We start from the raw sequence: 13,562 nt of genomic DNA, 5'->3' as shown, positions 1-13,562 counted from the left end.
ATTATCAATGTTGAAAATGCTGCTTAATATTATTGTGGAAACGGTAATATGATTTTTAGGATTCTTTGATGAAATGAAAGTTCAAAAGAACATTTATTGGAACTAGAAAACTTTTGTGACATTATAAATGGTTTCACTGTCACTTTTGATCGATTTAATGCATCCTAGCTGAATAAAACCTTTGAGCAGTAGTGTATTATAATAATAATTTCATTTGATTCATTTACACTCCTCTCTGGCTGCCTTTAACACCTGTGTAGTAAATGGACAATCAACTCAGGTGTTTTGGGATATATATGAAATATTTTTTTTTTAAATATATTATGAGGAAACTTTTAGCAATCATAACATGTTCTCCTTTCCATTAACTCTGTTGTACACACAGGAGCGTGCGTTTGGTGAGCTGGAAAAGAACAGTGATAAACAGCGGTCCAGTCAGTCCCAGAAACAGACGGACCATCACACTTCCACCACCTGCTGTCAGCCCTTCACAGACACCTACTGGCCCACTGCTACATCCACACAGGCACTGAGGTACAACAACACATTTACTGTGAAAACCTGCTCCATATCATACCTCCCTCCCTCAGGCTGCCAGTTGCAGTGGTTACGGATTGTAGTTTTAAGAAATAAAATTCCGTTGTGTGAGCCTGTTTAGTCAAAGATGCTTAAAGGTGACATATTATGCCCCCTTTCACAAAATGTAATATAAATCTATGGTGTCCCCAGAATGTGTTTGTAAAATTTCAATTCAAAATGCCCCCCAGATTATTTATTATAGCTTAATGTCAAAGTTGCCCCTTTTTGGGTGTAAACAAAAACGTGGCGTTTTTGTGTCCTTTTAAATGCAAATGAGCGGCTGCTCCCCGCCCCCGTTCAGAAGATGGCCGATCCTTTACACAAGCTTCGGATACAATAACAAAACACGCGAATAATCTCACTCATCCCAAATCTCGGAAATAACCAGTAGCGGAGTGCAGCCTTTCGAAGAGACTCGGGAAGAGGTTGCAAATTTTAGACTTCACCTGGATGTTTCTAAATGGTTAGTGAATACATTTATGTAGTTGTTGTGGAGTTACATTGATTCGTCTGTTTCTGGGGGATTTCCGTTGAAATTCCTCTTGTCCCTTTTTTTCTCGTTTCATCTGAGTCTGGGACTCTAAATAGTGTTCTGTGCTCGTCTGTGGAGCTAACGACATAATAGTTTGCATGCTTTGCTCAAACGTTTGCCATTGCGTTAGAACTGGTTACACTGTTGTCGCTTGCGAAACCAAATTGTGGGGTCCGTGGGTGGAAACTTGCAGATTAAGGGGCGGTAATTTTATAAGATCCCCTTCCTACGTCAGAAAGGGAGCGAAATCTGATCGGCTTATTTTTTTGACATGCTTGCAAAGAAAGGCTTACCAAAAAGTTACTGTGTTGTCACTTTTCACATTTTCTGGGTTGGAAGATGCACCGGGGACCCAATTATAGCACTTAAACATGGGAAAAAGTCAGATTTTCATGATATGTCCCCTTTATTTCTTTTTCCAGAACCCTGAATTGGAGGCAGCCTGCATAATAAGTGTTATTTAAAATAAATTTTTTTGTTTTGCTTGTGTGTTGTGTAGGATGACAGCAGCGTAGTGCTGCTACATAAGCACCTGTGCCTGCTGCTGCCATACGCTGCCGAGACCTTCAGGAGATCCACCATTCTGCTAGAGGAGAGCACACTGGACAAACACGTCATCAAGAAACTACACTGTAAGAACACACATTACATGCCATCCATTCGTCCATCTAACCATCCATCCATTAGGGGTGTAACGGTACACAAAAATTAGGGTTCGGTACGGCAGGGGGAAAAAACAAACCATGTTTTTATTCAACGGGGGTCCATCCATCCATCCATCCATCCATCCATCCATCCATCCATCCATCCATCCATCCATCCATCCATCCATCCATCCATCCATCCATCCATCCATCCATCCATCCATCCATCCATCCATCCATCCATCCATCCATCCATCCATCCATCCATCCATCCATCCATCCATCCATCCATCCATCCATCCATCCATCCATCCATCCATCCATCCATCCATCCATCCATCCATCCATCCATCCATCCATCCATCCATCCATCCATCCATCCATCCATCCATCCATCCATCCATCCATCCATCCATCCATCCATCCATCCATCCATCCATCCATCCATCCATCCATCCATCCATCCATCCATCCATCCATCCATCCATCCATCCATCCATCCATCCATCCATCCATCCATCCATCCATCCATCCATCCATCCATCCATCCATCCATCCATCCATCCATCCATCCATCCATCCATCCATCCATCCATCCATCCATCCATCCATCCATCCATCCATCCATCCATCCATCCATCCATCCATCCATCCATCCATCCATCCATCCATCCATCCATCCATCCATCCATCCATCCATCCATCCATCCATCCATCCATCCATCCATCCATCCATCCATCCATCCATCCATCCATCCATCCATCCATCCATCCATCCATCCATCCATCCATCCATCCATCCATCCATCCATCCATCCATCCATCCATCCATCCATCCATCCATCCATCCATCCATCCATCCATCCATCCATCCATCCATCCATCCATCCATCCATCCATCCATCCATCCATCCATCCTATTGAATTGTTTGTCTGTTTCTCTGTAGCTGTGCTGTTTGGTTCGGTGGCGGGCAGTCTGCTGTGTCAGGTGATGTACTCTCTTCTCCTGCTGCCATTGGCTGTTGTCAAACCCCTCCTCCCTCACCTGCTCACTCTGCTTGAACATCTCAACGAGCTCAACTGTTACCTGCCCAACACTTCACACCTGGAGAACATGGAGCTGGAAGGAACCTCACAGGGTAAGCACTGTCATCTCTGAAAACATTTCAGATACCTTAAAGGGATACTTCAGGATTTAGCATTAAGCTTTGTATTAGTAGAAAACCTGTAGTATTTTCGAATTACCCTGCTTTCCACCCTCATATCCCCCTGAGAGGAGAGATTTATGTATTTTTTGTCTGGAAAAAATCCTCAGATGACGCAAAAATCGTCATTTTGCGTCATCGGAGGATTGTCTGGCCAGAGGCTAGAGACTACAGCCAGTAGGAGGGGCTGTCCCGCATGTTTTCAACCCGCCCATAGAGGGATCTCACTCACAGAATGTACACACAGTCAGCCGTCTTTCTTTGGAAGCTAAGCTAGCAGGCTCTTGTTCTGTGGAGAAAGCTGAATAGTTGGAGAAAGCTGAGTAGTAGGGGTTACCATCCTCCTTTTCCCGGACTTGTCCGGCAGGCGAGATCGTTCAAAATGTCCGGGATTCAGCTTTTGCTTTCTGCAGTCGCCATTCATTGTTTACATGCACACCTCTTGTTTCAATCTAACTGAATTCATTCCGATTGGTGAATCTGAATGTAGTGTTTACATGAACGCTAAACAAGTGATCGGTTGATGTGCGTTTTAACATTGCTAAGAAAATTCCCGCTCCTCCGTCTCAGTAATGACGCCACCGGCCTCGCGCCGTTCTCCCGCGGCCGTCAGCCTCGTCCTGCTCACCACAGTAAACATAATGAATGGCGACTGTAGAACGCAAAAGCCGAATCCAAGACATTTTGGGCGATCCCGAAATCCCAGGCAGACTCGTCACGGAGACTCACTGGTAGCCTAACCTTGTTGTTTTCAACTGCGCTCTCTTACCGGTAGGCGTGGCCTCCTAGGGCAGCGAAGCAAGTGCATTCTGGGAGTTGTTGTCTTTCATCCACATAAGCCAAAAATACATTTTCTGGCTTTTCTCAGTCTAGAAAGCTCCAAATAAAAAAAATTCTTCACATTTCTTCTACATAAATGACCTATTTTAAATACACATTCATCTTTCCAGAGGTGAAGTATCCCTTTAATGAATTGTTGGGCATTCAAACGATTCAAAAAGAACGTATTCAATAACAAACGACAGATCATCACAGTGATACACTGTGAAGAAATTAATTGAGATGCGCACATTACTGCTAATTACACACCCTTCCTTCCTGTTACAGAAGCATCAGAAACCTCTGAGGCAATTCTGCCACCAGAATCAGATGACTGGGCGTGGCTTCTTGACCTGGAGAGGTCTGTAGCTCTTGCCATTGGCCGTTGCCTGGGAGGTATGTTGCAGGGCCAGCCCCCTTCCATCCAGGAGAAGACGGCAGAGTTCTGGCTGTGTAACCCACTCTTGAGAAACGGGCTAGAGATTGACTTTGAGCAGCTGGGTAATGACCTACCACCAGGGGGCAGCAGCCCTTGTTTGTATTGTAAGGCATAGACACATGCATAAACATAGATAAATATATAAATACTCATCTATGTTCCTGTAGACTGGGCAATGGGTTGGCTGACTGAGGCTGTGTTCGTGGGTTGTGGGGATGTGAGAATAGCTGAGTTGTGCCTGTCAGAAGAGAACACAACGCTAGTCGAACTCGCCCTCGGCTCCCCGCGAGAACCAGCCAGCGCCCTCTGGAGGAAAATGAAGGAGTTTGCAGCGAATCGAGGTAAGAGAGGCAGGATTTTTTGAGGTTTATAGAATATGGAATAGAAGGTAAAAAACATCGTAAGATATTCATTTACTGCCTTTTTTACATTTCTGCGCCACTTGTGGCATTTGCCCTGACTGCAGAATGCTGCAATTGACCAATAAGAGTCAGTAATTTCAAGTTACATTAAGCTCTGTCATCATGTGCATGTCCACATATTGACCTTGACGTGTGTTTTTCTATAGACTGGGACAGTAGTGGATCAGTGGGAGACTCTCTGTTAGAGATGGCGTGTCGCTGTAGTTTGGCCGCTCTGCTCAAACACGCTGGCCTTCATGAAGCCTACTGGCAGGATAAGTGAGTGAGATCCACACCTCGCCCTCTATCTCTCTCTTTACCTAGATCTCTTTTTTACACCTTTACCTCCCCACGTCTCACTTATGCTATAGTGTAATGAACTCTGTAATTAGTTGACCCAGATTTAATGAATATATGCTCTATTTAAAGAATGGCTCTATATGTGAATATTAAAGTGTCAGTCCCTGTCTCTCTCTGTGCTGTGTGAAATCTCACATGATAAATGCCTTAGCCATAATGACTCGTTTGTGAGAGTGAGAGTTTGGTAAATATGAATTGACAGTCATGAATCCAGATAAACCTTCCTCAGTGTTTGGACAACAGCAGGGATGAACCAATAATTTAAACAGTCCATTAATGTGTGTGTGTTTGACTGCAGATATGAGCCTTGTGAGGTGCTGACTGAAATATATCAAGTGGTGTATAAAATACGCAGCACTCTGCTGTCCTATAAAGAGAGCATCGGAAACACAAGCAGCGTCCAAACAACGACTACCACCAAACAGGTAAACTCATTAAAAAACATACACGCACACGCACACACACACACACATATATATATATATATAGTACCAGTCAAAAGTTTGGAAACATTACTATTTTTAATGTTTTTGAAAGAAGTCTCTTATGCTCATCAAGCCTGCAGTTAAAAAACAAACAAAAACAAAAAACAGTAATATTATGAAATATTATTACAATTTAAAATAATGGTTCTCTTTTTTAATATATTTTAAAATGTAATTTATTTTTGTGATGCAAAGCTGAATTTTCATCAGCAAGTACTCCAGTCTTTGGTGTCTTATGATCCTTCAGAAATCATTCTAATATGATGATTTGATACTCAGTTATTATCAATGATGGAAACAGTTGTGCTGTTTAATATATTTGTTTGGAATACTTTTTTCAGGATTCATTGAGTAAAACGTTAACAGCATTTATTCATTAAAACAGCATTTATTCAAAATAAAAACATTTCTAACAATATAAATCGTTACCATCACCTTTTATCAATTTAACGCATCCTTGTTGAATTAAAGTACTAATTTCTTAAAAAAAAAAAGTTATTGTTCCCAAACTTTTGAACGGTAGTGTTTATTGTTACAAAAGATTTCTATTCTAAATAAATACAGTTCTTTTTAACTTTTTATTCATCAAATAATCCTGAAAAAAGTATCTCAGGTTATAAAAAAAATATTAAGCAGCACAACTGTTTCCAACATTGATCATAAATCAGCATATTAGAATGATTTCTGAAGGATCATAAGACACCAAAGACTGGAGTACTTGCTGATGAAAATTCAGCTTTGCATCACAAAAATAAATTACATTTTAAAGTATATTAAAAAAGAGAACCATTATTTTAAATTGTAATAATATTTCATAATATTACTGTTTTTTTTTGTTTTGTTTTTTTTTAACTGCAGGCTTGATGAGCATAAGAGACTTCTTTCAAAAACATTAAAAATAGTAACGTTTCCAAACTTTTGACTGGTACTATATATATATATATATATGGTTTATATGTCTCATTTAAAATTAACATGAAATGAAATATCACATGATTAATGTCACAAATTATATTTCACTATTGACTTAGAAATAGTGCAAAATTATAAATATAAAATGTTTTGTTATAACATGTCTTTGTTTTATATACATATACAATTTATTTTAAATGGTAATAATATTATAGAATATTACTGTTTTAACATATTTTAATCAAATAAATGCAGTTTTGGTTGAGCATAAGTGATTTCTTTCAAAAACATTAAAAAAAATATTTTGAATATTAGTACATATATTAGTCTTTTATATTTATATTTATATTTAATGCACTTATTCTTTAGAAAAAAATGTTTTGTCACAAACTTGTGATGTAATAATTTCCCCTACCTTTAAAACAAATTCATGGAACCAGGAACAAAATAACATTAACCAATATTATCACTTTTCCTCCTTGTGTTTGGTCCTTTCCAGGCTTCATTGGGCTCCCAGAGCCCCAGTGAGGAGAGGCAGGAGGCAGGGAGCTCAGGAGAGCAGACGGGAAGAGACACAGATCCCAGCAGCCAGACGCCCCATGCAGCTGAACACAACCAGGAAGATCCCCTAGAGGAGGAGACGCCAAGCATCAGTAGTATGTACCTGCCGGGTAAACTCGCAGCTTTCTGTGCTCTTCCCTCTGTGCTTCTGTTCGACCAAATACCAAAGGCTTCTTTGTCTCAGAAAAAGGCCTGTTCTACAATCTCAGTGTTGTGGTGCACTCCTACTTTTTTTGGCCATTGTTCTGGGATTAAATGCTTAAAAACAATTTAGTAATAATAATAATATATAGGTTTTTTTTTTATTATTATAATTTTTTTATACAAGTGAAGAGTAAGTATTGACTATAATGACTAGTGGGACATTCACACAGGATATTTGCAAGGTTTTTAGTTTGCTTAGTTTTTCACATCTTGAGACCTATTTTCTTTTGTTTCTTTCATTTTATATTTAACATTTAAGGTTGTGTTGTCATTACACTGAAACAAATTGTCACAGTATTTATTTTGAAACAATTTTCACTCAATAATTGCATTTAAACTTGCAAACAAACAGCAAGTAACATTGAATTAAAGGGATAGTTCACCCAAAAATGAAAATTTGCTGTTCATTTACTCATCCTCAGGCCATCCAAGATGTAGGTGTCTTTTTTTCTTCAGTAGAAATGTAAATAAGATTTTTAGCTAAAACCGTGGTCCTCATGCAAGTCAATGGCTACTGTCACTTTGAGAGTAAAAAAAAAAAAAAAAAATTAACTCTTTCCCCACCATTGACGGAAATTTCGGTATATACGTTTATATACGGTAGTGGACGCAATGACACATCTTCTGAAATAGTGCTGAATCTCCTGATCAAAACACATGTGATGAAGAAGCAGAAACAAGCGATATCACTTGTAATCATATGCATTTGTAAAATAACGTGATATTTAAAAAAAAAAAGTAGATGTAGCCTTTGACAAAAACTATTTTTTTCTCAGCTTTTTGCTCAAAATGTTGCTTTTTTATGAAACTTACATTCAAGTGTTGATAAAAAAAAATGCATTAAGCTAGAAAAGCAGAGGGTCTGTTCTTTCTTTTGATATATTGCATGTTCAGATATTTATACAACAAAATATGGCAACTTAGAAAAAACCCCAGCTAATACCTGTCAAAGAGTTAATACCCGTAGCTCCTGACGATACACTGAGGTCTTGTGAAGCCAAACGATCGGCATACTGTATGCAAGAAACTGAACATAATTTACAGCATTATTACCTGTAATCCAAAGCCTATCATTTTTTACAGTGTCAATGTGTCATGGTTGTGATTGATGTGTGGCATTATTTGCACTAAAATGCTTACTCTGGTGTTGTATTGTGTAATTGCAAACTGTTTGCATGTTCCCTGCAGAGGTGCTGCAGTGTTTCCTGGCCACCCGTGAGGCCATGCAGCTCCAACAGAACGAGACTGTGTACGAGTCGTCTGGCACTAGCACGTTACCCAGCAGCACTGAGAGCCCGGGAACGCCAGACAGGGAGCCTCCCCAGCGGCCCTGGGACCACCACAGCACCAGTGACCAGGGCCTGTCCTTCCCGGCGGCGTGCCACTTGCTGGTCTCCCGCTGCCTCTTCCTTCTGCTGGGGGTCCGAGCTGCTTGGCAGGAGGAGATTGTGTCATCACAGACGCCCACTGAGAGCAGTTTGGCAAGGTCTGCTTTTGTGTACAATTACAGAACATTTGCTTGCACATGCAGATGGGATAAACCTACTGTAAGTGATAAATCTCTCACTCCACAGATCTCCACCCTACTATGAGGAGTTAGGAACAAAGATGGAGTTACAGTCCTCCACTGAGAGAAGATTCAGTGAGAGAGAGGTATTTATGCATCCCATGTTTCCCCCTAGTTTAATATTGATGAATTGATATCTCGTTTGGGTCTTTTTGTTTGTTTGTTGTTTTCATCTGTTGTCTGTTTCTTCTCTCTTTTAAAGATACTAGATCAGTCTAAAAGCTCCTCAGGGTCATTCAAGAATAAAATCGGTGAGTGTATATTGTAGCATATTAAGTTATGTATCTGATCTCACACATATCGGATCTGTTGCAGATTTGATTTTTAACATGTCTGATCTCACGTTTTTATGCGTTTCTAATTTCTTGTCTTATATCATGTCTCATCTAACATATCTGATCTCTCACATATCTGATCTCGCATGTATGATTTCACATGTCTGATATTTTACATCTTGCATATCTGATCTCATTTGTTTCTTCTGTCCGATATCACATCAGATTTTTGACATCTGTTTTTGACATCTGATCTCAGGGGTCTGATCTCGCGTTTCTTATTTCTCATGTTTCATCTTATGCCTCAACAAATATAACTGATCTCTAACATATCTGATCTCACATGTATGGTTTGTCACATCTGACCTCACATATTTTACATATCTGATCTCACACATAGTGCATTTGTTGCATGCGTGATCTTTTACCCATCTGATATCACATGTCAGACCATTGTCATGATTTTTCACATGTCTGATATCTGATCTCATGTTTCTAATTTCTCATGTCTCATCTAACATAACTGATCCCACCGGTCTTCTCTCATTTCTAATTTCTCACGTGTCTCATCTCACATATTTTCTTATTTCTAATTTCTCACTTCTGATCTCACATATCTTACATGTCTGATCTCACATATTTCACATAATTGATCTCTTAAATGCCTGATTTTTAATATCTGATTTGTAAAATTTCATATTTTCACCTGTCTAATCTTACATCTTATCTCTAATTTTTTATATATCGTGTTTCATCTCACATAAATAATCTCTCAGTTTTGTTTTCCTTTGTCTGATCTCACACATCTTACATGAGGGGAAGGGGTGGTAGTGGCGCAATGGATAAGACACATGCCTTTGGTGTGAGAGACCCGGGTTCGAATCCACTGTGAGACACCAATGTGTCCCTGAGCAAGACACTTAACCCCTAGTTGCTCCAGAGGCGTGCGACCTCTGACATATATAGCAATTGTAAGTCGCTCTGGATAAAAGCGTCAGCTAAATGAATAAATGTAAAATGTAAAATGTACATGTCTGATCTGAGTCATCTTACTCATATTCCCCATAATTGATCTCTTAAAAGAATAATCTCTTATATCTGATTTCTCCCATTTTAATTTTCACCTGTCCCGATCTCTCCCTCTCGCTTGCCATGATCTCGTTTGATCTGATTTCTGAAGAATTCAGAAGAATGTCACAAATCTGATCTCACACATCTAATCTGATTTTACATATTCAATCTCTCACATGTCTGATATCTCACATTACATCTCTCTCTCTCTCTCTCTCTCTCTCTCTCTCTCTCTCTCTCTCTCTCCTTTCATATATACTGGAGTCATACATTTGAGTTATCTTAAATATCACACCTCTGAGCTAATCAGTCCTGTTCCTTGCTAGGCCTTCCACTCTGTTCTTTGGGCATCATGAAAGACGCCTGGGAACGACTGCGGCAGTGCATCAGTCCCACTACCTCGCTGTGCCCCGGTGGAGGTGGCACTACCATCCTGAGCCAGGTCTTCCATTTCCTGTGTGGAAGCCTCCTCCGGACCTCTTCTCTGATGGACAAAGATGGAGGTACACAGGCGGACCCCAAAGCCATCACTGTAGCCATGGCACAGCAACACCAAAGAGCTCAGGTGGGAAAGCCATGACAGATCATTTTTATGTTCAATAACTGGCTAAAGTTCAGAAGAAATAAGTGTATTAACAGTTATGTAATATTCTCACACAGTAATAAAGATGTAGACACTACAGTTGTTTTCATACCCTCCGTCCAGGTGCGCTTGGAGGCCTTGTGTCAGATTTCCTCCTTTCTGTCAGAGATGGAAGAAAAGAATGTCAGTTCGCTAGCGCCCCCACGTTTCCCAGGCCTCCTGCAGTCAGTGCAGCTGCAGTTCCTCTCTGGCTGCTTTGGCCTTGGCGCCCCGATCACCGGCAGTCCAGTGGCACCGAACAACAAGATTCACCATTATACCGTAAGGCACAATCACTGTAGTCTTAAACACATATTACAATATGATTGCAGGTGTCTAGATGACTTTGTTTGTGTTTTTGTGTGTAGGCTGGGACTCAGTCGGCTCCTATCAGTGTTCAGAGGGAGTTACAGTCTGCTGCTCACACGCTCTATCAGCAGCTGGTGCGTGTGCTCAGACAGAAGGTGGCGCTAGAGAGAGAGCAAGCAGGTGGGTAATTCTTCTTAAGGCCCCGATATACTCACGGCGCAGTTCTTTTTCGTTCTCCGGTTATATGTGAGCAGATATACTGTTATCGAACATCCGACACCACCCACACTGCTGAAAGCGGCGTTTAGATCAATATGAAAAAATGTGCTGCACGCTTTCCTCTGAGTAACAAAATAAACACAACACAATTGAGAAAACAGCAAGCATTTTTTTTTTATAAAACATAAGAAAAGCATCTAATCATAGCAATGTGGATATGTTTGCATGAGCTCTGCAATTCGGCACTCTGTAAAGTCCTGTCACGTTTATGTAGCTGTTTATACAATAGATTGCTTAAAAACAAGCAGCTTTAACCATATTAAACATGAAAAACAGTGTCAGTGTCTCGTTTCATCAGAAGTACATCTTAATCTTCTGCTATAAAGCGGCTCTCCAGTGTGTTTACAGTACGTCTTCACTTGTGGACGTCTGAACTCGACGGACAGAGCAGGAGAAATGAAAAGATTTCCATGTGAAAGAAGGCGGTCCATAATCACCATGGACCAATGTTAGTCCAAAGGTGTTTACCAGCTGTACCAAACATTTCCGGAAAGTTCACTTTGGCAAGCTGCTTCGAACTCCCAAAACGAACTCAAAACGAAGTTAATTTTGGCCTGATTTTGTTCTAAATGACGTCACATCAGTTCGTTATTCGATTTCGCTTGAAGAATATCGGGGCCTTTATTCACACATGCAGAATTTATCTAAAATAAAAAATAAAAAAAAACATTTAATTTGTATTTCTTAAGCCAGCTAAACTTAAATATTTTTTGTATCGTTTCATAGATTTTTTTATTTATTTATATAAATACTTAATTTTAACTTTTTAAACTTCATACTTCAATTACTTTTCAAATTAACAATATAAATAAATATTATAAAAATAATGTAAATAATATTGGTTACATTTAAACTAAATGTTTTGTATTTGCATTTTTTAAAACTAATTTAGTTTTACTTAATTGGATTTGTTTTATATTTTATTCTTGTTATTAGTGGAGTAGATCATATACAACCAGTGCAAATAATATTAACTCAATTTAAAGGAACTATCTTGTACTTTACAATGTATCTTGATGATATTAATACAAATTCTAAATAATAAACTAAAAATAATAGTAACAATAGTATTAGTGATTCAACAGTGGGCGATGACATTAATTTATGATGTTGATTTGTGGTTAAAATTGAGCTTGACTGCATTTTGTGGTTTGGCACAGTATTACTCTAGTAATACACCAGTTTAATTAAGTAGTGATTTAACATAGATTTGTCTCATTTCAGGCTCTTATCAGCACCTGCTGTTAGCTACAGTCTTTGCTCTGAACTTTCACTATCAGCCGGTGGATCTGGTAGTGATCATTAAATGTGGCGTGCTGGAGATCTTGTCCACACTGACTGATAACACCTGTGTGCTGGTGAACCAGCGCTGGCTGGCCGCCTCCATGTCGGGTCACATGCAGCTCGATGGGGCAGTGAAGCTGGCCGCTGCCAGACTCCTGCAGATATTCGCCATAGCGGCCAGGTGAGATTATAAACTGATAATTAAATACAAAACGAGAAAACACCTCCCATAATATGCCCTCACACTTTGAAAACTGCTGCCTTAAATAATCACGTTCAAAGCATTCTTCATGTTAACATCATAATATTGCTTTTATGCAACAGTTTTGCATAGTAAAGATTGTATAAATTAAAGAAATTTCAAAACATAATTTCATCTAAAAGTTTTAGTGTCAGCAAACATTACTTCTGCCATAATGAGTGGCCACATGCTACAGCACGTGGCTAATGATGATCCAGGTTGTACAGTTGCAGTTAACGTGTGTGTGTTTCTGCAGTTCCTGTGAAGAGACCTTGCCGTTGGACGTGTCCCAGGCTCTCATGGATGTAATGAGCCAGCAGCTTCAGGGATTGTTACATGCAGTCCACCAGCAGGAGGTGCTAGAGACTGACTCTACAGAACACATCCAAGAAGAAACGTCCAGACGAGACAGTGAGTCATTACAACACAAGGTTATCTGTTCTTTTGTGTAGTATTACTGTAGTTGTTACTGTTTCAACAGACTTGTTTATTCATATAACATTTATTTTATATATTTATATATATACACTGCCATTCAAAAGTTTTGGGATGAGTACGAATTTATATTTTTAAAAGAAGTCTCTTCTGCTCATCAAGGCTGCATTTATTTGATCCTAAAACCTGTAATATTGTGAAATATTGTTACAATTTAAAATAATGGCTTTCTATTTTAGTATATTTTAAAATGTATTTTGTTCCTGTGATGCAAAGCTGAATTTTCAGCATCATTACTCCAGTCTTCAGGGTCACATGATCGTTCAGAAATCATTCTA

General features: G+C 39.4%; 1 protein-coding gene and 1 long non-coding RNA gene across 2 annotated transcripts in view; one reads left to right on the top strand and one right to left on the bottom strand.

The window, feature by feature from the left end:
* LOC309477340 (putative E3 ubiquitin-protein ligase HERC1) overlaps positions 1–13,562 on the top strand; it is a 67,558-nt gene that overhangs the window by 18,176 nt on the left and 35,820 nt on the right. The window contains 17 exon segments of the mRNA XM_082140576.1: positions 386–452; positions 455–534; positions 1,611–1,743; positions 2,703–2,894; positions 4,068–4,280; positions 4,386–4,559; positions 4,787–4,898; positions 5,278–5,404; positions 6,876–7,047; positions 8,330–8,627; positions 8,716–8,794; positions 8,911–8,959; positions 10,381–10,619; positions 10,761–10,958; positions 11,045–11,165; positions 12,489–12,729; positions 13,046–13,200. Coding sequence (XP_081996702.1) covers positions 386–452; positions 455–534; positions 1,611–1,743; positions 2,703–2,894; positions 4,068–4,280; positions 4,386–4,559; positions 4,787–4,898; positions 5,278–5,404; positions 6,876–7,047; positions 8,330–8,627; positions 8,716–8,794; positions 8,911–8,959; positions 10,381–10,619; positions 10,761–10,958; positions 11,045–11,165; positions 12,489–12,729; positions 13,046–13,200 — 2,650 coding nt within the window.
* Positions 7,324–8,320, bottom strand: LOC309477371. The gene is made up of 2 exons (XR_014198616.1): positions 8,085–8,320; positions 7,324–7,661 (listed from the first exon to the last, which is right to left on the bottom strand). It is a non-coding gene; the product is annotated as an uncharacterized lncRNA (long non-coding RNA).

Source organism: Leuciscus leuciscus, assembly GCF_965113295.1.
Source record: "Leuciscus leuciscus genome assembly, chromosome: 16".
Classification (NCBI taxonomy): Eukaryota; Metazoa; Chordata; class Actinopteri; order Cypriniformes; family Leuciscidae; genus Leuciscus; species Leuciscus leuciscus.
Note: the sequence above shows the minus strand (reverse complement) of the source record. Positions and strands in the feature narration are given on the sequence as shown.